Here is a 27,812-nt window from a genome sequence, read left to right as displayed (position 1 = left end):
CATCATCATCAACATCAACAACAACAATCAACAACAACAACAACAACAACTTTTTTTTCTTTTTTACAAAACACAATAGAAAAGAGAAAAACATAAATGTGTCAAGTAAGTGCATATACAGGCTTCAACATTATTGCTACGTAAATTTATGCAATCTTGAAGCTTGAAATTACTCGGATAATATAAGGTAAGATACTCCGCACTTATAAAATCCACTGTTCATTTTCATCCTTTCGCTGACCTACTCTGTCGTACAATATCCATGCCACACACACACACACACACACACACACAGACACAGACACACACACACACACACACACACACACACACACACACACACACACACACACACACACACACATACACACACACTGCCCACCGCAGCGTTCAAGCATTGCTCAAGTAACAATTGTGTTGGGACGTAATGGTACGGGGACGTAATGGGATTCCTTTATGGGACGTATCGAGATGCAATTTTCTTGGGACCTATCGACAGGCAATTTTGTTGGGACGCAATGGTACGGGACGCAATGGCACTGGGACCCAATGGTATTGGGACCCAATGGGATTGCTTAATGGGACGCAATGAGACGGCATTTTTTTGGGACGCAATGGTACTGGGACACAATGGTACTGGGACGTATTGGCATGACCCCCTTTCCTGAATGTGCTTCCAGATGAAAGTGTATATTACTGTTAAACATTTAAAAAATAGGTAAGTTGTTTTAACTTGACCAAAAGGCAAAACTAGCGACGAAAAAATGCATCTCGAAGCACAACAAAACACTCTGTCGCCATTTTCGGCATGATCGCAGTCAACTCGTCATCGGTTCGATGTGTTTTTTCCTGAGGAGGAATGAACATAAACATTTTTGACTCACATGCGAAGCAAAAGTGAGTCTATGTACTCACCCGAGTCGTCCGTCCGTCCGTCCCCCCCGTCCGTCCGTCCGGAAAACTTTAACGCTGGATATTTCTTGGACACCATTCAGTCTATCAGTACCAAATTTGGCAAGATGGTGTATGATGACAAGGCCCCAAAAAACATACATAGCATATTGACCTTGCTTCAAGGTCAAGGTCGCAGGGGCCATAAATGTTGTCTAAAAAACAGCTATTTTTCACATTTTTCCCATTTTCTCTGAAGTTTTTGAGATTCAATACCTCACCTATATATGATATATAGGGCAAAGTAAGCCCCATCTTTTGATACCAGTTTGGTTTACCTTGCTTCAAGGTCAAGGTCACAGGAGCTCTTCAAAGTTGGATTGTATACATATTTTGAAGTGACCTTGACCCTGAACTATAAAAGATAACTGTTTCAAACTTAAAAATTATGTGGGGCACATGTTATGATTTTATCATGAGACACATTTGGTCACATATGATCAAGGTCAAGGTCACTTTGACCCTTATGAAATGTGACCAAAATAAGGTAGTTAACCACTAAAAGTGACCATATCTCATGGTAGAAAGAGCCAATAAGCACCATTGTACTTCCTATGTCTTGAATTAACAGCTTTGTGTTGCATGACCTTGGATGACCTTGACCTTGGGTCAAGGTCACATGTATTTTGGTAGGAAAAATGTGTAAAGCAGTTCTTAGTGTATGATGTCATTGCTAGGTTTAGCTGAAGGTCAAGGTCATGTAAAGGTCAAGGTCAAGCATGTGAGTCGTATGGGCTTTGCCCTTCTTGTTAGAAGTTTGTAATGTTGATCCCAAGACTAGTTTTAGTTACTTTAAATTGCTGTTCATTGTGCTATCGCTGATAATTCATTGAACTTTTTAGAAATTCAACTTGAAGTGGGCGTCAGTCAGCACAGCAAAGTTTGTTTACATTTTGCTCTAACTTTGACCCCGCGTTTCTCCAATCAGAGGCTTAGAACAAGAATGTCCCTTTTCGCAGAAATGGCCACATTTGATCTTGTTACAGGCGTCAGATTCAAGTTTCTTTTCTTCGTCTTGTCAAGAAATCAAACATGTTGAGCGTTATACAGCATGACTTGCTTCTTTCTTTTGATCATTTTAGGAATCGACAGAGGCAGGGACACCACCAATGAAGAGCGAAATAAGACAAAAGCCGAGTCACATGGACAGGGAACAGAGGTTACCCCTCTGCGAAATGCACCCGCCGCAGTCAAGGAAGAGTGGAGCAGACGACCACCCGGCATGGCTGTTAAAGAGGATGACAAAAGATTGTCCCACGGCACGGGCGACACCACCAACACCACATTGCTCTATCCGCCAGCTCAATACCACAGCGATTCAAGTAACGTGCCTGAGACACGTAAACCTGCTGCTCTCACTGACCAAAGACAGAAGAAACTGAAAGACTGGTCGGGCAACCTGTCTGGTAAATCTTCCATGACATCAAATGGCAGAGACAAGGGACAAGAGAGAGGCAAATCGGGCAACCCGTCAGACAAATCTTCTATGACATCAAATGGCAGAGACACGGGACAAGAGAGAGGCACATCGGGCAACCCGTCAGACAAATCTTCTATGACATCAAATGGCAGAGACACGGGACAAGAGAGAGGCACATTGGGCAACCCGTTAGACAAATCTTCCATGACATCAAATGGCAGAGACACCGTGGGACAAGAGAGAGGCACATCGGGCAACCCGTTAGACAAATCTTCCATGACATCAAATGGCAGAGACACCGTGGGACAAGAGAGAGGCACATCGGGCAACCCGTCAGACAAATCTTTCATGATATCAAATGGCAGAGACACGGGACAAGAGAGAAGCTGGTCGAGCAACCCGTCAGACAAATCTTCTATGACATCAGATGGCAAAGACACTGGACGAGAGAGAGGCAGGTCGGGTAAGCTGTCTGATAAATCTGTCATGACATCAGATGGCATTGACACGGGACAATTGAGAGGCAGGTCGCGCAACCCGTCTGACAAATCTTCCATGACATCAGATGGCAAAGACACGGGACAAGAGAGAGGCAGGTCGGGTAAGCTGTCTGACAAATCTTCCATGAAATCAGATGGCAAAGACACGGGACAAGATAGAGGCACGTCGGGCAAGTTGTCAGACAAATCGTCCATGACATCAGATGGCAGAGACACGGGAGAAAAGAGTTGGTCGGGCAACCCGTCTGACAAATCTTCCATGGCATCAGATGGCAGAGACACGGGAGAAAAGAGTTGGTCGGGCAACCCGTCTGACAAATCTTCCATGGCATCAGATGGCAGAGACACGGGAGAAAAGAGTTGGTCGGGCAACCCGTCTGACAAATCTTCCATGGCATCAGATGGCAGAGACACGGGAGAAAAGAGTTGGTCGGGCAACCCGTCTGACAAATCTTCCATGGCATCAGATGGCAGAGACACGGGAGAAAAGAGTTGGTCGGGCAACCCGTCTGACAAATCTTCCATGGCATCAGATGGCAGAGACACGGGAGAAAAGAGTTGGTCGGGCAACCCGTCTGACAAATCTTCCATGACATCAGATGGCAGAGACACGGGACAAGAGAGAAGCTGGTCGAGCGACCCGTCAGACAAATCTTCTATGACATCAGACAGCAGAGCCACAGGAGAAAAGAGAAGCTGGTCTTTCAACACATCACGCAAGGCACTGACCACATCGCGTCCAGAACTTGAGGCGACAAGAGAGGCGACGAAGCAACACCACTGGCAGGACGCTCCTCATGACAGCACGACTACAGCTTGGCGCGAAGAAGACGCTAGGCAGCGGACGGGGCGGTTGAAGACGATGAACCACAACGAGCAGATGGAGCGGTTGAAGACGATGAACCACAACGAGCGGATGGATCGGTTGAAGACGATGAACCACAACGAGCAGATGGAGCGGTTGAAGACGATGAACCACAACGAGGGGATGGAGCGGAAGACGATGCATCTCAACGTTTCAAGCGCCCGGCGTGACGACAAGGCAGTGAGGGGTGGGATGACGACACGGAGTAGGGAGCACCCACAGAGGAAGATGCGGCAAGCGACTTACGGCGATGATGGTATTGTTTTCTGTGTGTGTTTGCTTCTTTCGTTAGAGCTATAGCTGTCTTATCCCTGGTTAAAGCCACAGTATGTCTCAAATGGTTTACAAAACGATTTAAATCTTCTAATGAAAAAAGCAGTTTCAACCCTATGGAACACTGTACAAGATATTGTCCCAAAGCATAGCTTTGGAGAGTTTCCTCTTTAGTCGGCTGGCCGGCAAAGTTACCAGGGGCAGAGTCCCCTATATTATACAATTCGCGGCTGCCCTTTCACCTTTTCTTTGAAGGCGTACAAATCCTTGCCGCGGCACCCCCCTCCCCCTCCCCGGTGAGTAGACATGAAAGGGCATCCGCTCATAGCTAACCCCCCCCCCCCCCCTCCCTTAACCCGGGCCGCGACACAGAGCGGAAAACTATCCTTGGCACAAAGGCTCAAAAATCCCAAAAATAAGGCCTTAAATGAATAAGGCCTTATTTAAGGATATGATGGCTTATTCGTTTTGATCAGAAACATAGTCTCTAGTTTTTATGAATGAGTTTTTGACTCACATGCGAAGCAAAAGTGAGTCTATGTACTCACCCGAGTCGTCCGTCCGTCCGTCCGTCCGTCCGGACGTCCGTCCGGAAAACTTTAACGTTGGATATTTCTTGGACACTATTCAGTCTATCAGTACCAAATTTGGCAAGATGGTGTATGATGACAAGGCCCCAAAAAACATACATAGCATCTTGACCTTGCTTCAAGGTCAAGGTCGCAGGGGCCATAAATGTTGCATAAAAAACAGCTATTTTTCACATTTTCCCCATTTTCTCTGAAGTTTTTGAGATTCAATACCTCACCTATATATGATATATAGGGCAAAGTAAGCCCCATCTTTTGATACCAGTTTGGTTTACCTTGCTTCAAGGTCAAGGTCACAGGAGCTCTTCAAAGTTGGATTGTATACATATTTTGAAGTGACCTTGACCCTGAAATATGGAAGATAACTGTTTCAAACTTAAAAATTATGTGGGGCACATGTTATGCTTTCATCATGAGACACATTTGGTCACATATAATCAAGGTCAAGGTCACTTTGACCCTCATGAAATGTGACCAAAATAAGGTAGTGAACCACTAAAAGTGACCATATCTCATGGTAGAAAGAGCCAATAAGCACCATTGTACTTCCTATGTCTTGAATTAACAGCTTTGTGTTGCATGACCTTGGATGACCTTGACCTTGGGTCAAGGTCACATGTATTTTGGTAGGAAAAATGTGTAAAGCAGTTCTTAGTGTATGATGTCATTGCTAGGTTTAGTTATTTGACCTTGACCCTGAAGGTCAAGGTCATGTAAAGGTCAAGGTCAAGCATGTGAGTCGTATGGGCTTTGCCCTTCTTGTTTTAATTAAAACAATCACGAGAACTCTCTCGCTTAGCCTTAAAGGTCCTGGTCTACATTTTCTCACATAAATTGACATTTGACAGCGTAAATGCTGAGTCTATTCACAAAAATTTTCAAAAAAACACCCCCCTCCGATCAGAAAGGACGGAGCCAGGTTTGCCGTTTGAAAATTCATTGTAGTAGTTCAGCATAGTAGGATATCCTTATTTGGAACATAACGTAAACCGGAAGTTTTCAAAGTGCTCAACCACCCAGAATTCATAGAGGCGAGAAGCCGCTTCCTTGACGAAAGTTCTCTGGTAAGTTATTTTATCAATGTATGCAATACATTCTTGTCGTAGATGACTTTTAAGTGGCTGCAAACTATGGCAATCCGTTTGTAAAGAAATTACGTTTTTTCGTGTTGATCTAAATAATGAATTATTTAGCCAAATAATGCATTATTTAGTATATAATGGATTATTTATTATATAATGCAGTATATACTATATAATGGATTTTTTTATTATATAATGCATTATTTACTTAAATAATGAATTGTTTAGTAAATACATTTTTTATTTAATTACAACAATCATATTTTTTACTTTTGTGTAAATAATGCATTATTTAGGTAAATAAAGCATTATTTAGCTAAATAATGCATTATTTAGCTGAACAATTCATTATTTAGATCAACACGAAAAAACGTAATTTCTTTACAAACGGATTGCCATAGCAAACAAGGCTTCATAGTGCAACAAAACTGTTTCAAGCAATGTGTTTGCTCTATTCAAGTACTGTGTTCGTCATTCGTTGACATGAAATCTTAGCTGAGTTGTCGCATTTCAGGGATCCTCTCAAAAGTCAGTTTTACGCTTACAGCAGTGCACAATACGGTACTTTATGTTTTATAGCGGTTTACAAAGAGGCTCTGCTGAATGATTCGGTTCAGGAATTAAGAAGTCATAATAAAAGTAAAGCAAAAGCACAGGCCTAACGCTAATTGAATGTCTCGAGACGCACAGTTCCGACACAGTGACACACCGTGACACGTACACTGACAATGAAATCTAAAATGCATGCAATCGATCTAATTTGTATTTCTACACACAAAAACATTTCGACTACAAAATAAGGATCTGAATCAAAAACAATTACATTTTCCAACAAGAGTCCTTGATTTTTGTGTATTTATTTTTGATTAGTTTACGTAGACTAGTTACTGTACCCGCAACACCGATGTAAGAATCGCCATTGCCTATCCTGTAAGAGTAACAACTACAGCTCTAAAGTATTAAGCAGTTGAATCAAAGATCTAGATTCTCCGGTTGAATCTTCGAATACAGATGATTTTTGACTCACATGCGAAGCAAAAGTGAGTATGTACTCACCCGAGTCGTCCGTCCGTCCGTCCGTCCCGGCGTCCGTCCCGGCGTCCGTCCGTCCGTCCCGGCGTCCGTCCCGGCGTCCGTCCGTCCAAAAAACTTTAACGTTGGATATTTCTTGGACACTATTCAGTCTATCAGTACCAAATTTGGCAAGATGGTGTATGATGACAAGGCCCCAAAAAACATACATAGCATCTTGACCTTGCTTCAAGGTCAAGGTTGCAGGGGCCATAAATGTTGTCTAAAAAACAGCTATTTTTCACATTTTTCCTATTTTGTCTAAAGTTTTTGAGATTGAATACCTCACTTATATATGATATATAGGGCAAAGTAAGCCCCATCTTTTGATACCAGTTGGTTTACCTTGCTTCAAGGTCAAGGTCACAGGAGCTCTTCAAAGTTGGATTGTATACATATTTTGAAGTGACCTTGACCCTGAACTATGGAAGATAACTGTTTCAAACTTAAAAATGTTGTGGGGCACATGTTATGATTTTATCATGAGACACATTTGGTCACATATGATCAAGGTCAAGGTCACTTTGACCCTTATGAAATGTGACCAAAATAAGGTAGTGAACCACTAAAAGTGACCATATCTCATGGTAGAAAGAGCCAATAAGCACCATTGTACTTCCTATGTCTAGAATTAACAGCTTTGTGTTGCATGACCTTGGATGACCTTGACCTTGGGTCAAGGTCACATGTATTTTGGTAGGAAAAATGTGTAAAGCAGTTCTTAGTGTATGATGTCATTGCTAGGTTTTGTTATTTGACCTTGACCCTGAAGGTCAAGGTCATGTAAAGGTCAAGGTCAAGCATGTGAGTCGTATGGGCTTTGCCCTTCTTGTTATTTCTTAGGTCTATGTGTGTGTGTGAGTGTATGTAAGTGTGTGTGGGTGTGTGTGTGTGTGTGTGTTTGTGTGTGTGAGTTTGTGTGTGTGTGTGTGTGTGTGGGTGTGTGTGTGTGTGTGTGTGTGTGTGTGTGTGTGTGTGTGTGTGTGAGACATTCGCGTGGTGGTATTCATGAGTGATTGAGTGAATGGAAGTATCTGTGTTTGTTTTCTTATACCTGATCACGTTTAAAACGATTAAATTATGCATTTATAGTTCTTAAAAATGCCAAACGTGTAACTCATTATAGTTATACAATTGGCAAAAATAAACTGACATTGTGCTGTATTGTATGATAGGTATAAGCCACGTATTTTATTCACTTATGATTCAGTCACGTCAATAATAACCGTTTGTCCATTTCTTAGATTGTGTCTTTTATCAGTTTTTTTGTTTTTGTTTCTTTTTTGTATTAAAAACTGTCCATTTCGATACTCAGGTCGAACCAAGCAGGCTTTTCTCATGTCTCAACTATGAGCTCAATCTGATCTTCTCCATTCGTCAGAAGAGACAGGACAGGGCCAGCAGGTGCGGCCGTGTTGTTTGTCAGCGAAATCCGGGACGTTGAAGGGGAACAAGGACACAGAGAGGCCGCATACGGACAGCTATTCAAAAAGCTGCCGCCAAGAGTTATCGGGAAGAAAGATCCAACTCTCTTACAGTGATCTAATGGTTTGAAGATTTCTTCTCTCTGTTATTGCCTGGGTGCTTATATTAAGTGGGCTGATTGTATATTGTCAATGACAGTGCGTGAGCGTGTGCGTGTGTGTGCGTGCGTGAGAGAGAGAGAGAGAGAGAGAGAGAGAGAGAGAGAGAGAGAGAGAGAGAGAGAGAGAGAGAGAGAGAGAGAGAGAGAGAGAGAGAGAGAGAGAGAGAGAGAGAGAGAGAGAGAGAGAGAGAGAGAGAGAGAGAGGTGGTGACACACTATAATTCCGTTTGCTGTTTAAAAGGATACTTACCCAATCGACAATCCAAGTACAGGGTAACCCCCCACAAAAATGCCACCCATTAAAATGCTGATAACTCTTGAATTGCTTTAGCAACTTTCTTGAAATTTGGTGTACATTAGCCTGAGATGTGGGATGATAATTCCACAACGTTTCATGTATGCCGATCAAGTGGGCTTATTATTATATCTATATGCCATTTGTTTAGTAATACTACATATATGAAAAACTAGATGATTACCCGCTTCGCCGGGTACCGGATTACCCGCTTCGCCAGGAAGAAGTAGAGCCGAATACCAGGATGCGCCTGGGACCCGGCTTCGCCGGCGCACGAAGGAAAGGAGATACACGCGCAAAACACTGGAGACCTTCTAAAAATAGTAACGTGCAGTGACCTTCTAAAAATAGTAACGTAGTAACGGGAATATGGATTGACGCCACACGGAGGAAGGGAGATAATCGCGGCTGAAAACACTGGAGAAGATAAGGAAGAGTTACTGGTAGTGGTAGTGGATCCCGACAACAACAAAAAACACCAAAAAAATCGGTTCAGCGCGCACAGCGCTGCGCGCTGAGAGCACGTGTTGAAATATCTCATCGATGAGGTTGTGTCCGGGGTGTAGCTGAATACGGTGTCCAAATTTGAAAAAGATCCACCGAGAACTTTGGCCGTGCATCGCGAACAGACAGACAGACAGACAGACAGACAGACAGACAGACAGACAGACACTAGTGGTATATATATATATAGAAGATGAAATGGATACAAATTTGCATGCACCACATTATTTCATGACAATATGACTTATAATTGTGTTGGTCAGAACATGGTGAACGAGATCACCGTTGAAGAGCTGAGGAAGCTGGTGCTGTCCATTGCTGAGTGGCTCCCATGTCCGGTTTTGAACATGGCCTGCAACCTAAACAGAGGACCCTCCCCAGAGGAGCCTACTGCAAGGTGCTGCCACATGTCCTTCCAGGTGTGTTTGTCACCACTACCAGGATAGGGGAAGGGAGGTTGATAACCAGTGTTGCGGCATGCAACCTCAACGTTGCACCCGTCAAAGACTTGTAAGTACAAAAATAGTACTTACAAATATGCAACAGTTTCAGAAATGTCAGCATACTGCTGCTAATCGGCATGAGTTGTGCATGACTCGACTACGTTGTGGCGTGATTATTCATTAAATTATGATGAGAAATTTTTTTTTCCTGAAAAGTGATGGGCGGGCAAGGATAAGGCGATATAATCGTTGGTTGAAATCTTAAAAAATGTGTCCTGTTTCAGTTATTAATCTTTAAGTTAAATGTTATGAACACATATACACTGGCAATTCACTTCGTAATACTAAAGTAGAAAATAAAATGGCCCAATCAGTCTAATATTTTGGCAAATACTACAGCTTTGAAATTCCACACGCTCTCATTGGTTAATGACCTCGAGACATGGTGCAAGCTTGCTAGATCCTTTTCAAATTTCAAAGTCACAGCAGGTTTTGTCAAAAAAAGGAAATGTTCATGGTCTTCCATGTGTTTGTAGTAAGGAGAGCTTTCAAACTTCACCCCTCCCATGGTTTGATGAACTGTCAGTCATGGTCCTAACTCTGTTGGCCCTCGTCATATCTCAAGGTCACTGTTTTGTCAATATCTGGTGAAAAGCATCATTTTCATTGACGTCTTTCAAGATAGATCTTTAAAATTCACATGTATACTCAGTGAGTGGGAATAGGATAATTTCTTGAATTCCTATGGAGCTAGAGCACCAGATCATTTTTTGAGTCATTAACCATGACTTATTAGAAGTTGAGTCGTATGAACAACATTTGTGTGTGTGTGTGTGTGTGTGTGTGTGTGTGTGTGTGTGTGTGTGTGTGTGTGTGTGTGTGTGTGTGTGTGTGTGTGTGTGTGTGTGTGCGTTGTAGATCTTTGACATTCCACATAAATACGAACAGAAATACACAACGACGTGTCAACTCAAATTTCAAACGTAGATAGAGAAACGGAACTCCGGCAATTGAAAATACGTATGATATTCTTATTATTAGTAGTTGAAAACTATTTAATAAATTCCACTGCCACTATTTATGCAAGTGTGTGACATGACGCATTTCCCGTTAAGACTTGCTGAATCATGTGATGCCACTAACAGGCCAGGAAATATGGCTCACATTACTTGATCCAGCAAACAATGCATTACAAATCATGTATCAACCAAATCAATTGAATTCTGAACCTTGACGGAAGTTCGTTTGGTCCATGTAAGTTTCACCCCAGAAAATATGCTCTAAATATTAAGTACCCTGCAAGTTGTCACACTTTGATACGTGTTCGTTGTTAAAATAAATAATCTGCTAAAATTGTATTCTTTGAATCTCGACTGACGCAGCAGAGGTACTGCCTACAAAAAGCACTAGAAGATCAGTTTTTACCTGAATCACACAGACACACACACATACAGACACACATCACACACACACACACCACGCACACAAAACAACAACTTACAAGATGTTTTCAAACTTGAACATTAATCTAGAACAATCATCATCTTACACAGTTGATCGCAAGATTACGCATCCCCGAACAATGCTGCCATGTATTCGGCCCATTCAGTAACTGTCTGGAGGATTTGAAATCAAATAATTACAACTTCAACCCCCCCCCCCCCCCCCCCCCCGAAGTAAAGCAGAAGAAGAAAATAAATACATTGATAAATACAAGAAAAAGGAAAGAATAAATAAATTGCGAAATACTTTTTTTTTCTTTTCAATTGTATGTGTCAACAAATCTATTGCTTCTAGATCATCATTATCAGGCCGATGATTAAACCAAACCTTAGTCACGGAAATGCGTATATGGATTAAAAATGTGTGTTTTTTCTTGCAGGAAAATGGCTTGCACACAACTTCATGCTGGATCGGCAGAGCAGCGATGTATTCTTACATGGATGCCATGAACGTCTTCCACCTAGCGGGCATATAGCTGATTCCATTGCTACTTCAGTTCTGTTGTACAACATAGAGCGATTCTGAAAACATAGTAGGACATAAGCTTGTTTACTTCTGCAGTTGTACCCCACCCCCCCCCCCCCCCAGCATAAAACACACACACTTAATACCGATGCCACATTTCAAGAAATCGGGCTGCATGTATATTTGTTGTCTTCAGTTTGCAACGAAGGACACACGGCTGCATGCTAAAGTCCACAATTCGAATGGCAGGAGCTATTGGAATACCGTTTTCACAGTAAATATTTTTGTCATTGATCTTCAGGCTTCCATAACATTTTCCCAAAATGTCTTGCGAATACGCCTGAAACGTTGCATGAACAAAAACAACAACAACCGAAAAACAAACGCTGTGCATAGGGCACACAGATATCGATGACAATCTGCTGATGATAATTTAGCAGGGAACGTATCAGCCGGGACATTATTTATCATGCAGAACAACATTCATATATGCATCAAGTGTACTAATTGATCCTGCCAAATAGTTGTATTTGTTTGTGACTGATTCACTTTTTATTCACATTGCACATGTGTCACGTCAGGAAAATCAAGGGAGGTAATTTTTTCTCGGATTAGGTGATTCCCTCCCCTGATAACAAAAGCACACAATTTGATTACCCCCCCTTCTCAAAAGTGTTTTTGACTCACATGCGAAGCAAAAGTGAGTCTATGTACTCACCCGAGTCGTCCGTCCGTCCGTCCGTCCGTCCGTCCGGCCGGCCGGCCGGAAAACTTTAACGTTGAATATTTCTTGGACACTATTCAGTCTATCAGTACCAAATTTGGAAAGATGGTGTATGATGACAAGACCCCAAAAAACATACATAGCATCTTGACCTTGCTTCAAGGTCAAGGTCGCAGGGGCCATAAATGTTGTCTAAAAAACAGCTATTTTTCACATTTTTCCCATTTTCTCTGAAGTTTTTGAGATTGAATACCTCACCTATATATGATATATAGGGCAAAGTAAGCCCCATCTTTTGATACCAGTTTGGTTTACCTTGCTTCAAGGTCAAGGTCACAGGAGCTCTTCAAAGTTGGATTGTATACATATTTTGAAGTGACCTTGACCCTGAATTATGGAAGATAACTGTTTCAAACTTAAAACTTATGTGGGGCACATGTTATGCTTTCATCATGAGACACATTTGGTCCCATATGATCAAGGTCAAGGTCACTTTGACCCTTATGAAATGTGACCAAAATAAGGTAGTGAACCACTAAAAGTGACCATATCTCATGGTAGAAAGAGCCAATAAGCACCATTGTACTTCCTATGTCTTGAATTAACAGCTTTGTGTTGCATGACCTTGGATGACCTTGACCTTGGGTCAAGGTCACATGTATTTTGGTAGGAAAAATGTGTAAAGCAGAAGGTCAAGCATGTGAGTCGTATGGGCTTTGCCCTTCTTGTTTGAATATTGATATGAAAGGTTCAGTCCTACCCGTGTAAACAATTCGACTTACACATTTGGTCCCATATGATCAGGCCAGGCTTGAGAAGACCATCGCTAAGCACATGCCAAAAATAATCAGCCTGGGTGCGGTTTGTGATTTTTATTAGTATTGATTGATTTGTGAACAAACACAAGCAGGAATCTCTGATAATAACACATCAATAAGTTATCACTTTGTGCATGAAGCAGCCAGGTTGTCGAATCTTAGTCTGTGTTCATGTAAAATCTTGTCTACATCCGAAATAGTGAGCTAAAGGTTTTCATGGGAACGACTGTGCTTTCTGTGCCACTCAATTTTACACAACTTGCTACTCGTTATTGCATGACATTACATACAGGCAAGATGTGGATATCGTGTTTTTAATGATACATACGGACATCAACATTGTTACAGCTGTTTTCTTAGATACGTGTGATCTCTCTTTCTCCCTCTGGTCCTTTCTTTTTGATGTTATCTAGCCTGAAGTTTGTTGCAACTATTGTATTGGTCCACTTGCATTTGTTGTAATTTTAATTGTGGATATGTTATTTAATGTTATCTTTTTACCCTTATTATGTTGTCAGCTTGATGAATAAAGGCTATGGGAAAATATGTTCTTCTTCACCATTAGTAAAATATGCAGCTGCATGTAAACAAAATATGTCTGATACCTTGAACAAAATCGAAGTGTTTGTGCGTGTTATTTTTCAGAGCGAAAACACTCTCTCTCTCTCACACACGCACACGTACACACACACACACACACACACACACACACACACACACACTCAGACACACACACATACATACATACATACACACATACATACATACATACATACATACATACATACATACATACATACATACATACATACATACATACATACATACATACATACATACATACATAGTTACATTACTTACATACATACACAGACACACACATACACCACCACCCTCGTCTCGATTCCCAATCTAAACTTGGCCAACAAATTATTACAACAATAGACCTTTTTCACTTAAATTTTGGCGCACGCGCTGTGAAGTTTATTGTCAGATCTACCGGAACTAGGGGGCAAAAGGAAAAATCGACAACGAGGCTTGGTGCAAAGTCAAGTGCGGAGACGACGAGGCAAACTGTTGTGTTTGCAACTGCAAGTGCAACAGTGGAATGAAGAAAGAGAAATACGGTGGACAGAATTTGTCATTGTATGGCTTTCCGATGGGTGCAAGTGCGAAGGCGTAACAGCGAAGGACGCGATGGGTGCAAGCAATCCGACGAGAGGGGTTTGTCGTGCCATTGAAAAGTCTGCTCGAGTCACTTCGTGTCTGGCAATGGCACGGCTATCAGCGATGCCAACTACGTTGACTTCGTACCCACCCTTAATCTTGGATTTCCCCCTCCCCACTCTCTACCTCTCTCTTTCTCTCGCATGATACCGTATATACATACACGGATGTTTTTCTGTGTGTGAGTTTGTGTGTACGATACCGTGTGTACGTATGCGTTTGTGCGTGTGTGTGCGTGTGTGTGTGTGCGGTGTGTGTGTGTGTGTGTGTGTGTAATGAAGAGAGAGAGAGAGAGAGAGAGAGAGAGAGAGAGAGAGAGAGAGAGAGAGAGAGAGAGAGAGAGAGAGAGAGAGAGAGAGAGAGAGAGAGAGAGAGAGCGGTAATTGAATTTGGCTTTTACCGAATGAAAACTATTGTCAAAAACAGTGCATTAAGAACTAAAACCAACCAACCATAAAATAAAAAGCACCCTCCATCCCTTTTAACTGTCTCTCTCTTCCGCTTTCTCGCGCTTTTTCTGTCTGTCAATCCCCCCCTCTCTCTCTCTCCCCCTCTCATTTCATAAAAGAATTTGGGGGAGAAGAAAAGGTTTCGATATCCTCGGTTATACCTTGTGTCAATATTTCCATTTACAAATATATGCAATAACACTGTCTTACAATTAGTCAAAAACAAAGCCCTTTCTTTCTAAAAAGATCAAAATCCGAAAGAAACAACTGAAAATCATGCAGAGACTTTCTTCCGAAAATTACAAATCTCTGGCAAATTGAAAGGAACAACAAAATATTCCTTCAGAGAGAGCGAGAGAGAGAGAGAGAGAGAGAGAGAGAGAGAGAGAGAGAGAGAGAGAGAGAGAGAGAGAGAGAGCAGGGCCGGACCAGTACGTTTTTAGGGGGGGGGGGGGGGGGGGGCTAAAGTGTTGAAGCGGGGGTCCGGGGGCCGCAGAAGGCCCCCGGTGGGTTTGAGGGGCGAAGCCCCCGTGGTGGTATAAAGACCCCATAAGCTGAAGAAATTTTAACATTTATACATGAAAAATTATCCTATTCTTGCACAAAAAAGTCATTTAAATAATGAAATAGCACCACCAGAAATTTAACATCTCTCTCTCTCTCTCTCTCTCTCTCTCTCTCTCTCTCTCTCTCTCTCTCTCTCTCTCTCTCTCTCTTTTTTTTTTTGGGGGGGGGGGGCTGGGGGGGGGGGGGCTAAAGCCCCCAAAGCCCCCTCCCCTCTCGTCCGGCCCTGGAGAGAGAGAGAGAACTCAGAACTCAGAATGGTTTATTATTAAGGCCACACAGAGACAGAGACAGAGTGAGTGAGCAAGAGAGAGAGATAGAGATTCACACACACACACACACACGCACACAGGCACACACACACACACACACACATACACTGAAACAGACAGACACACGCACACACATACATACACCGACATACATATACACACACAAACCACGAGTGAGAGCAAGAGACTGAAACAATGGGAAAGAGAGAGTCGTCAGTAAGTAGTGGTATTGACACGTAGCGATGATCACACGTCGCGCTAAAAGATGTAGTGCTGTCGACACGTAGTGATAATGAACGAATGATAGCGACTCAACTACAAATTATTTGCAGCACTAATCAACGTAGCGATAGCGGCACGTAGCACAAATGACACGTAGGACAAATGACACTCAGCACAAATGACACGTAGCGCTAGCGATACACACCCTCGCTTATGAAGGGGGAAGTTCGCCACGTCTTTCGTCCATATACCACCAATAGCAGTTTCAAACCATACCTTCGTGCATGTCCTTGACTTTTTGTTCATGATTTTGAACAAAATAATCCGTTTTCTTGCAGAATTTCTCAAAGTAATCCTCTGGCAAAGTAATCTTCGAGCATCGAAAGTGAAAGAGGTATTTCAGGCCAGGCACCTATTGCCCCCTAGTTCCGGTTATCAGAGAGAGGCTGCCGTGCCCTAAAATCTGATTGGTCGAAACGCTGGGGGCAAAGGTTATACGAAAAAGGTCTATTAATTGAACTTAATTATGTCTACTGTTCATATAATTTGTTCGATTGGTGGTACTTTGCATAGGCATCCCGTGGCAGCCTGCCAAACAAGGTCAACCTTAAAATCGACCTGACAAAAACCAATGCCCCGTATTTTAAAATCTGCAAAAAATCAGAATGTGCACTTACCAATCACGTCTGACTACCATTGGAAAGGCCATTCAATTGCCTGTTCACAGCATTTTGTTGCATGTACCTTACGTCTTTAGTATTTGTAAGCCTTTTGTCAAAGGCGGTAGGTGTCAACCGTTTCAGAGGCCAAAAAAGGCACGTTTTGCGGTCATTTTTGAGGGGGTCCTCCACTGAGAGAGCCATATCTGCTTAAGTTCCCAATGAATTGCCTTGAAAATTTCAGAGGTTATGACCAATAGGCTGACTAGAATGTGTGTGGATTTTTGTGAACGTGTATATTAAACGTGTCGTATTATGTAACTTTTCCGAAAGATCTAAACAAATATTCTTATTAATTCAGGGTTTAAGGACAAAACATCGTGACTTTGCATGTTAAACACAAAATGGTTGGGGCAATTAATGCCAAAGTTTCAGGCAGATCGGAGTGCTGGTTTACATTTGCTAGAGATGGGAACACGCAAGAAACATTTTCTATTACCGTCAAGGGTACCGTATACAGCCGCTGGAAAGACAAACAGTTCTAGGCCTGTGCTTGGCTGTGGTTATTTTTAGCCGGAGCACTGTGTTCCGTGCGTTACACACTTTGGTGATTTGATGGTTATAAGAGTGTGCGGCGGGTGCGCGGTAGTGTGTGTGTGTGTGTGTGTGTGTGTGTGTGTGTGTGAGTGTTTATGCGTCATTTTTGGCTCACGTAAGTGTAGCCTATGCGATGCTAAACTTTGTCTGTCTGTGCGTGCGTGCGTGCGTGCGTGCGTGCGTATGTATGTATGTATGTATGTATGTATGTATGTATGTATGTATGTATGTATGTATGTATGTATGTATGTCTGTGGTACAGGGGCGGACGAGGGGGGTGCACAGGGTGCAGGTGCACCCCCCCCCTCCAGCAAAAAATAAAAAATAAAAAAATTTGGAAAGCTGATTCTATGACCATTTCTAAGTTCAAATGGCACCAGATGGCACCATTTTGCTTCTTAGGGCAAACAAATTTTCCGGGGAGGCATGCACAATGACCCTAGCAAATTCGGGCGCTTCGCGCCCATCACATTCACTTTCAATTCAAAGTGCACCCCCCCCCTTACAAAGCAACTGATCCGCCCCTGTGGTAGAAACTTTAACATTTGACTAAACACCGAAATACTCATTTCACCTGCTTATTTTTCAAGCACCATCTTCAAAATATTGAAGCAATGATCAACATTGTGTCGGCATGTGTGTAGTTAAAGCGTGTATCCAAAGAAAACGGGCGGTGGGGGGTTTTGAAGGGGTACAAGCAGTTGACTGGTTTTTGACGTGTGTGGTATGTAGACCAGGGGCCAGTTTCATATACGCGCTCTTAGGCGTTCCTTATGGAAGGCGAAAAGGGTCAAATGATCGATCAAAAGGATCGATCAAAAGGATTGATCCTTTTCGCGTTTGACCCGTTCCGCCCGACGCGCGGAAAGGGTCAAATGATCGATCAAAAGGATCGATCAAAAGGATCGATCCTTTCGCGTTTGACCCTTTCCGCCCGACGCGCGGAAAGGGTCAAATGATCGATCAAAAGGATCGATCAAAAGGATCGATCCTTTCGCGTTTGACCCTTTCCGCCCGACGCGCGGAAAGGGTCAAATGATCGAGTAAAAGGATCGTGCAAAAGGATCGATCCTTTTACACGATACTTTTGAACGAGCAGTTTCATCGCGCTGTTTCGGAAAATCATGGAACGGATTAGCACAAAGAACGAATCTAGAAAGTAAAGTAAGTAGATTACGTGTTCTGGTGCGGCGTGAAGGAGCATGAAATATCAAGAGAAATAAACAAAAAATTCTTCTTGTTTTAGCGACTACATTTAGGGGTGTGTAGTTAAAATTACTGTGTGAAAAGTGTTTGGCGCAAAGCGTTCGTCTGCAACAGATCTAGATGTGCCACTTTCAGCACGTATACAGGAACGTGTACGGGTAACGTCATCAAATCTAGTTTTTACGTCCCGCGTTTGAGCCGAGATCTGCAGTCTTGGTAAACAACGTATGATTTGGAACATTGGAGAAAAAAAGTGAGTCACGGGTGACGGAATATCTACACGTACACGTACAGGTCTTTGCTACACGTTCGATCATCTAGAACACTGGACGCACGTACACGCGAACTGAAATCTGAAGTCAGTTTGCCACCAAAATGTGAACTCCAGACTGTGTGCCGGTAAAATTCCGGTTCCACTTTTTGTCGGCACCGGATCCAGTAAAAGGATCGATCCTTTTGATCGATCCTTTTGATCGATCGTTTGACCCTTTCCGCGCGTCGGGCGGAAAGGGTCAAACGCGAAAGGATCGATCCTTTTTATCGATCCTTTTGCTCGATCATTTGACCCTTTTCGCCTTCCATATTCCTAGGAATAGGGCCTTAAGAGCTCTTAGCTGAGAGTGGGACGAAAGTTAGGAACGACTCGTTTCATGAACCATCTCAGGGGTCACTCTTTGCTAAGAGCAGCAAAGCGATATTTTTTAGTTGCGTATAAGATTGGTTGCGTCACGTCCGATTGAAAGTCACAACATCCGGCGAAAGCAGACGACACCAGATGGATCCAAACAACGTAAGGACAAATTTACAGAGAGAGAAATAATAACCCTCCTTGCGGATGTCAACGAAAGCAACGCGATCGTGGAGGCTAGTTTTTCTAGCTCGTCACGAAATGAATAAAATACGAGCCTTGCATGGTACAGTACATAGATCTAGATCTGAATGACGTCCTTGAAATCGTCCGCAATGAATTTTCTCGGCCTCAAAATTGTTAATAACTTCTACATCTGCAAACCGAATCACTTGATATATGGTGTGCAAAAACTTCATCCTATGCATGACCCTTGTACAAATTGACACATTTATAGATTAAATGGTCTGACTTTTGTGCATTTTCAAAAACGGTTGCCAAATTCGGGGATCGACTCAACAGTACGAGGTTTACTGAACTATACCCGATTTCAGCACTCAAGATTGTTACATTTGGGATAAATTGAATGACATATAGTATACATGAATCAATATTAGACAGTCAGTTATTTGAATATAGTGCTCAATAACAAGCAGGAACAGGGCATTTCCAATGGATGAATGGATTTTGCGCGGCATTGCGAAAGTGTAACTGTACAATGAAGTTTTTTTTTTCTCAGTCATTTGAGTTTAGCAAATATGTTCATAGTTGTTGTGCATACACTTTAGTTCATCCACGACCATTCTACACAGTTTCGAGTCTCTAGGTATTATGATCAGAATTTACCTTTTATCCAAAATGTGTTTCAAATTACGCCTCCGAAATTGTCAGTGGCACGAACGCTTTGCTGTTTAGGGAGCTGTAACTGCTTTCTTTAGGTCACCGATGATCTATGGAGTGAAGGGGGTGTTTGTGTATACTCAGACACCCAGACAATCCAAAAGGTAAAAGTCTGGAGGGTTTAAATCAGGTAAATATTGCTACCGCTAAATGTCAAACCTTGTTCTGTTGAGACAATAGCCGAATTTGGAAACTTTGTTTCGAAATTGCACAAACGTCATACCATTTGATCTACAACAGTTGCCACTCGGAAGGGTCATGCATAGGCTGAAGTTTATGTCCCCCAAATATATAGTGATCCGGTTAAGACAACATTATGTGCGAGTGTGTGTGTGTGTTTGCTTGATCTGCACCTTGCATCGATCTGCGTGAGGCATTGCTGACAGATTCAGATAGGGAGGGGTATTTTGCGACTGTATTTTGTTTTCGGTGTGTGTTGTCAGGTCAAAGTTGTTAAACTTATCTTGCGTCTTTGTCATGCAATTGTGACGTAAATGAAAGGAAAGTGTATTTCATTCAGAAAATCAAAGACTGGGTGTCAAAATATGTGTGGGTGTTTTTGTTTTTGCTTAGATATGAATTATTTTCTGTACTCGTGAAGACATTGACTCTGCATTAATCAGCCGTGGTAGATCAGTCATACTTTGAAGAGAGAGAGAGAGAGAGAGAGAGAGAGAGAGAGAGAGAGAGAGAGAGAGAGAGAGAGAGAGAGAGAGAGAGAGAGAGAGAGAGAGAGAACATTGGTCAGCATCCTACCGATGGTCATTTCAGTGAGAAAGCATTGTTTGTGTTATAAGCGTGTTCATAACTTGACACAGACATACAAGCACACACACAGACTTTTATCTACAAGCAGTTTGCAAATGCCAACAGCAAGCATGGAACCCAACAAAACGTCATTAAAATCTTCTGATCATTCACATCTGTCTTTATTTCAATGCGATGCATCGATTTTCACCACAACTTAACACGAGAAATAGCAGGGTTACATTGTTTGACCTTTTTCTGGTTACCTTTTACATACCTTCCTTACACTGTAATTTAAAGCATCATAAACACCAACACGAATATATGTGTACATTGGATAATTGCAGACTAGGACTAGGAGGTGTTTGTGGATTACATTCAGTCACTGACACCTGTGATCATCCAAAATTTAATCAATCAAAACTGCCTTTAGACATGTACCTAAAAGTAATGATTTTTACTTTCATACTTTCCAGATAGCCATTAACGCCATAAATACCGTATTTTGAATCCCATTATGTACATGGGGTGGTTGACAAGATAGTTTGCATAACAAGGATATTTTTAAAGAGAGCTGTATCTGATACACAGAGGATGGCCATGTAAAACCTTAAAATAGAATACACACATATTCTTTATTTGAAAGAGATCATTTTAAAAGGCATCCTCCCCCCCCCCCCCCCCCCCCCACCAGTGTTTGTCCAAGTGTAAGACTTGTCTTATTCCATCAATCCATGCAAAAGACAGTCCAGATCTGTGATGATGAGAACAATTCTTTGAACCGGAAAGATTGTGTCTTTAAAAAATAAGCACCATGTCAAAATGTTTACTTGCACAATTTCACAATGCACATTGAGTCAGGCTGTTTGAAGTTAATGCGATACAGTATCAGATAGTAGACATGTACATTAATATTTAAAGCATAAGGTATGTATTTTGTTTTTACATGAAAAAAGTTCAACCTGTAAAATCATTTCCTAATATGTTTGATAGTTTTTGCTTGTTATAGAACAATGGTTAAAAAGAATTAGTATTATTAAAAAACATTATTCTTGGGCCTGTTGCTCCAAATTCATGGGGTGACTGTGAGTTAAGATATTTTTATTTACTTATTGTTTCTTTTTATATTGGTTTGGGAAACAGCTACCAGCTTGTTTATCATTTATGGCTATGTGAGACAAAGTTACAAACACAATTGTCTGATCAACCTTGATCTTGTTCATGCAAGGTAGGTAATACTATGGCCATTGCATATATACACTCGGCCAAAAAATTGTTGCACCCATTTTCGTACCCCTACTAGAAAAATCATTCCCGTGTCAATTCATTCAAACTTTCTTTGTCATTAAAGGCCATCGAGTGGGCTATCTCGCACACTTTTGGAATCAAAGATTTAATAGTGGAACCACCCTTTTAAGACCCCCCTAATTGAAGACTCCCTCCTTGTTAAGACATTGTTTTTTCAGACTTTCTGTTCACAAAATTACCCCCATTTTAAGACTCCCTCTTTTTAAAGACCTGATTTTCTCAGGTATTTTGAGGTCTTAAAAGGGAGGTTCCACTGTACCCCAGAAATCGACCCTAGAAAAACGTTAGGCACCAATAATACATCGAAGAAAATTCAGAATAGGCACAATTTGACAACTTTTACATACGGGGAGAAAGCCAAATCATTTATTTTGCCTTAAATGTCACAGAACGTTTGAATGAATGAACACGGAAACTAATGCTTTAGTTAGGGTACAAAAATGGGTGCAATAAGCTTTGTTTGAAGGTTTTTAATTTATAATAAACATATCACTGAAATGCTGCGAAAGAAACTCTACTGCTTTTTGTGGGCAGATGCAAAATAAAATGAGAAAGAAAAATAACACCAACTTAATTTATCATCGTGGTCTATCAGTGTAAAATTGTCAACTTCTAGCATGTTTTTGTTGCTGTTGCTACATTAATATCGTGAAATATTCATCTTCTGATGTAGACACAACCATATTTGTCGGTGATGCGTAGACACTCGGTTCTCACCTCACCCTGAAGGTCAGTGTCTTCCGTCTTCGGCAGGCCTTCGTGGGTGTGATTTTGGACTTTTCCTTGTCCTAGACAAGTTTCCTCACACGGTTATCGGCCCTCATCTGGCCGGGTTTGACTTCCGAGTGTCCTTCTCCTAGGAAAGCTGCCTATCAGGGCTGACGAGTCTTTCCAACCCGGCGCTTGTGAAAGCAGCAAAAACATGGGGCATCTTCATCCGCTAAAACAGCCGTTGGGAGCTCCTCGTCCGCCTGTTTTACCGTTGGGATGTGAGACTAAGGGTCTTCTTCCGCCTTCACAGCCGTTGGGAGTACACTCTCCTCATCCGCCTGGTCAGCCGTTGGGACGTAGAGTCTTTGTAGGTAACCCATACCTGGGGGTTTGGTTCATGGGCGCCAGGGTGTGTCCACGCACCGGTGGGCCTGCACTGCCGCATGTTCGGGGCCAAACCTCCTCCGCGCCCTTGCAATTCTGCCTGGGGACATAAGGCCCCCAGTTACCACCCAACACCTCGTGGAGGGTTGCTTTAAAGCTTGCATAGGACTTGTTGTGGAGAGGCTTACTGGCAGGGAGAGACTTACGCAAGGCTGCTCTCTTTTTCGCCGGTGCTGCAAGCAGCTTGGCTAGCCGGCGGTGAAGGCTGAAAGCGGGATGTGACAAGCACATGTATGTATGCCAACACGCTGCGGGCGCATCACACAACCATTCGTTGGGCAGAAATATTCATGAAACTTGTTGTGCTTGTTTGCTTAACGCCCAGCCGACCACGAAGGGCCATATCAGGGCGGTGCTGCTTTGACATATAACGTGCGCCACACACAAGACAGAAGTCGCAGCACAGGCTTCATGTCTCACCCAGTCACATTATTCTGACACCGGACCAACCAGTCCTAGCACTAACCCCATAATGCCAGACGCCAGGCGAAGCAGCCACTAGATTGCCAATTTTAAAGTCTTAGGTATGACCCGGCCGGGGTTCGAACCCACGACCTCCCGATCACGGGGCGGACGCCTTACCACTAGGCCAACCGTGCCGGTATTCATGAAACTAAAAATATCACATAAAACCTGGTTAAGTTTGCCTTCAAAGTGTGTATGATTCAGAATTACTAGTTACTGTGTGTTGAACAAGGTTGGAGTCAAAATCAAATATAAGAAAATCGTCATATCGCACTATCCCCTCTCTTTTTACGCAGGTCACTGAATTAATAATTTTACATGGAAAATTTTGTTTTTTTCAACTCGACATCATCAGCAACACCAGCCCGAAAATCAACGAGGCTATGAATTTCATCGTAATTGAATACACTGAATACCAAAAGTCAATGGACACAGTGATCAAAATGGTGCATATTCCAACAGAAGTTGAGGGCAGAAGCTACCATAAAATACACCGTTTTTTCTCTTCAAGTCATTTGACCATAACATTCATGAAACAGAACAGTTTGTGTTAAAATTTGATGTGTATTAGCTTCAATGTACGTAGAATGATAATATATGGTCCAAAATTGTTTTTCCTCTTAGATTGTCTGTAGTAAAAATTATTAAATGGCGGGGTCCTGATTTGGCCTATATGGTCCGCTGGACCCAAAAAGCAACATCTATCATATCACTTATTAAATGGCAAAGCGTTCAATCAAAACAGGTTAGTTCACGGATGACAAGATAGATTCCAAACTATTCATCGGAATGATTTAAACTTTTGCAGAAATGATTTAGACATTCTAATAGATATTTTGTTTGAGAGGATAATCTCTAACAGACTATAAGAAAACAAATTGAAAAGATACACATTTTCCAGTATTCATAAATGTTGTACATGTACCCACAAAGTCAACATTTGTAGATTACTTTTGTTTTTGTTTTTGAGCTTATCCTCTCAAGTCGCGGCTAGCTGCAACCTACCCGCGAGCTTGCCACGACCTGGTCGCGACTAGCTGCGATGTCCTAGACCCCTCCCACAAGTATGTTGCGACTTAGTCGCGGATAGCCGCGATGTCCTAGTGCACTTGCCACAAGCTTCCCGCGAGCTTCCTGCTATGTGCCTATGATTAGTCAATTCTTAACCAGGTTTGAAATTAAAAATTCATTCACTGAAGTGGTGGTACATATGCAGCTAGCAGGTATGTCAGTTGAGAACTGCATGACTTTGCTAATTCCATACACTTTTTTAATGCTTCAACTACTTTGACATTTGTCAGGGGTTTATTTTGTCTTTTTCATACTTGATCGATTAAACTAACATCTTTCATGCACACTACATTTCTTGTTGATAGAATATTTTTTTCAGTACATGATCATGATTATTATTATTTTAGGATGGAGCAGCTAGTTAGATTCTAATTTAACATCCCTGTATTCAACAGTTCAGACCTGTAAACTTTTTTGTTATTAAATTACTACAGACCAGAACTTAACCTTAGACTTTACAGAGAAAAATCATCATTAATGCTCAAGAAATTTGCAAATATTTTTCAAAATGCAGAGACCTGCATGCACATACCTTCATCCGGGGCTAGCTATTTCAATATGGCTGACTGAGGGAAAGCACTCTGCTCACTATATTTGGACAATGTCATGGCCCTAAGGTCGCGGCTAGCTGTAATGTTGTTGGGAAGCTTGCGCCAAGGTCGCAGCTAACAGCCATGTAATCGCGCCAAAGTCGCAGCTACCTGCGATGTTGTTGCGAGACTCGCGCCAAGGTCGCAGCTAACTTTGATGTTGTTGCGAGGCTCGCAGCGACCCGCGATGAGGCTTGCACCAAGGGTGCAGCTACCCGCGATGTTGTCGCGAGGCTCACGCCAAGGTTGCAGCTATCTGCAATGTTGTCGCGAGGCTTGCGCCAAGGTTGTGGGTAGCTGCGTCCTTGTTGTGAGGCTCGTGCCAACATCGTGGGTAGTCGTGACCATCTGCGACTAGTTGCCGTGATGTGTTTAGATCGCTGCGACCTCGCAGCAACATTGCAGCAACATCGCAGCGACTTTTCATTGCTGTAAGGGATATATATCTCTGAAACTATTAAACATTAATAATTGAGACTTCATGTAATCTCCGATCACCATACAAACGTACAATTGCACAACTTTTGAAAAATTATCTTTTAACACAAACGAAGTAATGTGAACTACTCAGTCGGGATGATGTGGGTTGCGGACGACCCATATGGAATTCCGTAAGGAATTTTACCCTGTGTATTCTATTTGGGATGGTGTAGGTCATGTATGACCCATACTATGCAAAGAGACGGCAAAACTCCTAATTGGATGGCGTGGGTAGTGTACGACCCATACTTTTTACTTTTAATCCTTCTTTGGAAAGTATGGATTGTACACGACCCACATCATCAGGACTGTGTAGTCCAAAGCGTGATTCTTTTAAGAACTAGGGAGATGCGAATGAGGGCAGAATGTTTTGATGAGGCAGTCTATTGTAAAACAAATTATATGACTGAAAAGGGCATGTATTGATTGCCCTTATTCAAAAAGCTGTTTGAGTTCACATGAGGTAGTGTGTATACAGTGATTCCTAAAACACAGGCACCCCCAAAAATCAAATTTGAAAAATCAAGGTTCCTGTTTTAAAATCGACAAAAAATCAGAGCAATCAAATGTGCATCTGAAACAGTCAATTTTGTTACTATGCCATGCTGATCGGTGTATATGTTAATTCTCTCAGTAGGTATATGTGGTAATCCTCTCAGTAGGCATAAAAGGCAGTTTTTGAAGCCGTTTTAGCGGGTAATGAAACAAAACAATACATTTGAATTTCTGCAACTTTTTAACGCATTGCCTTCAAATATTTGGTGATTCGTGCTCACACATGTCATGAATTAGAAAAGACAACATTAAACAGGTTTGCGATTGTGAGGTGTTAACCGGTATTTTTACCGACAATTATCAAATAAATTAATTAAGCAACAAATCAGATGTACCAAATTACAAACAAAATGTCAAGTCATTTGAGACGTCAGTACTGCTGTTATGCGACATGTTAGAAAGAATTAAAAAAAATAAAGATGTACCTTTTCCAAAGAAAACAGAATTTTTTTTAAATATGCAGGCTTTAAACAAACATTAAAGCTTCAAATTACACTGAAATGTAATTCATAATCAACGACGGCTGCTCAGACCACTTGTTCAAACGCGTTCAAACATTCTTGGGAAATGCTCTCTCAAAAGCCCTGCTCAGCAGCTAGCAGTTAAATGTTCAGCAGTGAGCTTGATGTGGGCTATTTGTGCTCAGCGCTGTGAAAATAGTCCACTTCTTAAAGATTACTTTCGCTTTGAAATCCTCATACCATCCATTCCATGTCTGATAAAATATGTACATGAAATTTGAGTATTTGGCTTATCTGTTATTTGAAGTTGAATTTGTTTGATGAGTCAGCTTAGACCAACCGACTATTTTAAGGACTCTTTCTGGCATGTCAAATAAAAGCAAACCTAATCTCTCGAATGACTTGATGTACTTAACGACATGTCTTAGCATAAATTACCGTACGTTTGAAGGCAATGCATTGAGAAATTTATTAAATGTGCTGGATTTCTTCTGATTACCCACTAAAATGGCCCCAGAACCCGCATTTTATGGCTTCTCAGAATAATTACATACCGTTCATCATGCCATTACGCCATTGTTAGACAAGATATGTAAACTAAACTGACTGTTTGGATGCATATTTAATTGTTCTTTCTAATAACATGCACAACGGGTTTCCTTTCAGCAGTTTTGATTGTATGTCGATTTTAACGCGCTAAACTTGATTTTGCGAATTTGATTTTTGGGGATGCTAGTCTTGTAGCTTCTACTTTATAAACAGTACATCGTGTAAACTAAATCTGTTTTCTAAATAACATAGGACAATGAATGGCCTTTTCAGTCTTATAATTGGTTTTACAATAAATGGCCTCATCAAAATGATCTGACCTCAAACGCGTTTGCTTAGTTTGTTGTTGTTGACAGGTAGTATAGAAATAGAATATGAACGTTGGACATCTTTTAACTGCTAATTAATATTGACAAAACCACTGTATACTTCTGTGTCTGCAGACTGTTCCTAGCATAATTAATGCAAATGCTTAAAAAATTTCTTTAACCATTTTAAATATAAAATTTGTTGTTTTGTGCAAGGGAGGTTACACAGTGGCCACTACATACAGTGTTGGTAGTTGGCCCCTGAGCAAGCGTCAGCATCAGTGTTCGTAGTTGGCCCGTGAGCAAGCGT

General features: G+C 41.8%; 1 protein-coding gene across 1 annotated transcript in view; it reads left to right on the top strand.

Annotated features, from left to right (window-relative positions):
* The window catches only part of LOC138972052 (uncharacterized), a 542,426-nt gene that overhangs the window by 12,386 nt on the left and 502,228 nt on the right, over positions 1-27,812 (top strand). The window contains exon 2 of the mRNA XM_070344892.1: positions 2,034-3,992. Within this exon, the coding sequence (XP_070200993.1) occupies positions 2,034-3,992 (1,959 nt within the window). The remainder of the gene's footprint in view (positions 1-2,033; positions 3,993-27,812) is intronic.

This window comes from Littorina saxatilis, linkage group LG7 (assembly GCF_037325665.1).
Source record: "Littorina saxatilis isolate snail1 linkage group LG7, US_GU_Lsax_2.0, whole genome shotgun sequence".
NCBI classification, from domain to species: domain Eukaryota; kingdom Metazoa; phylum Mollusca; class Gastropoda; order Littorinimorpha; family Littorinidae; genus Littorina; species Littorina saxatilis.
This window is presented reverse-complemented; position numbering and strand designations above follow the sequence as displayed.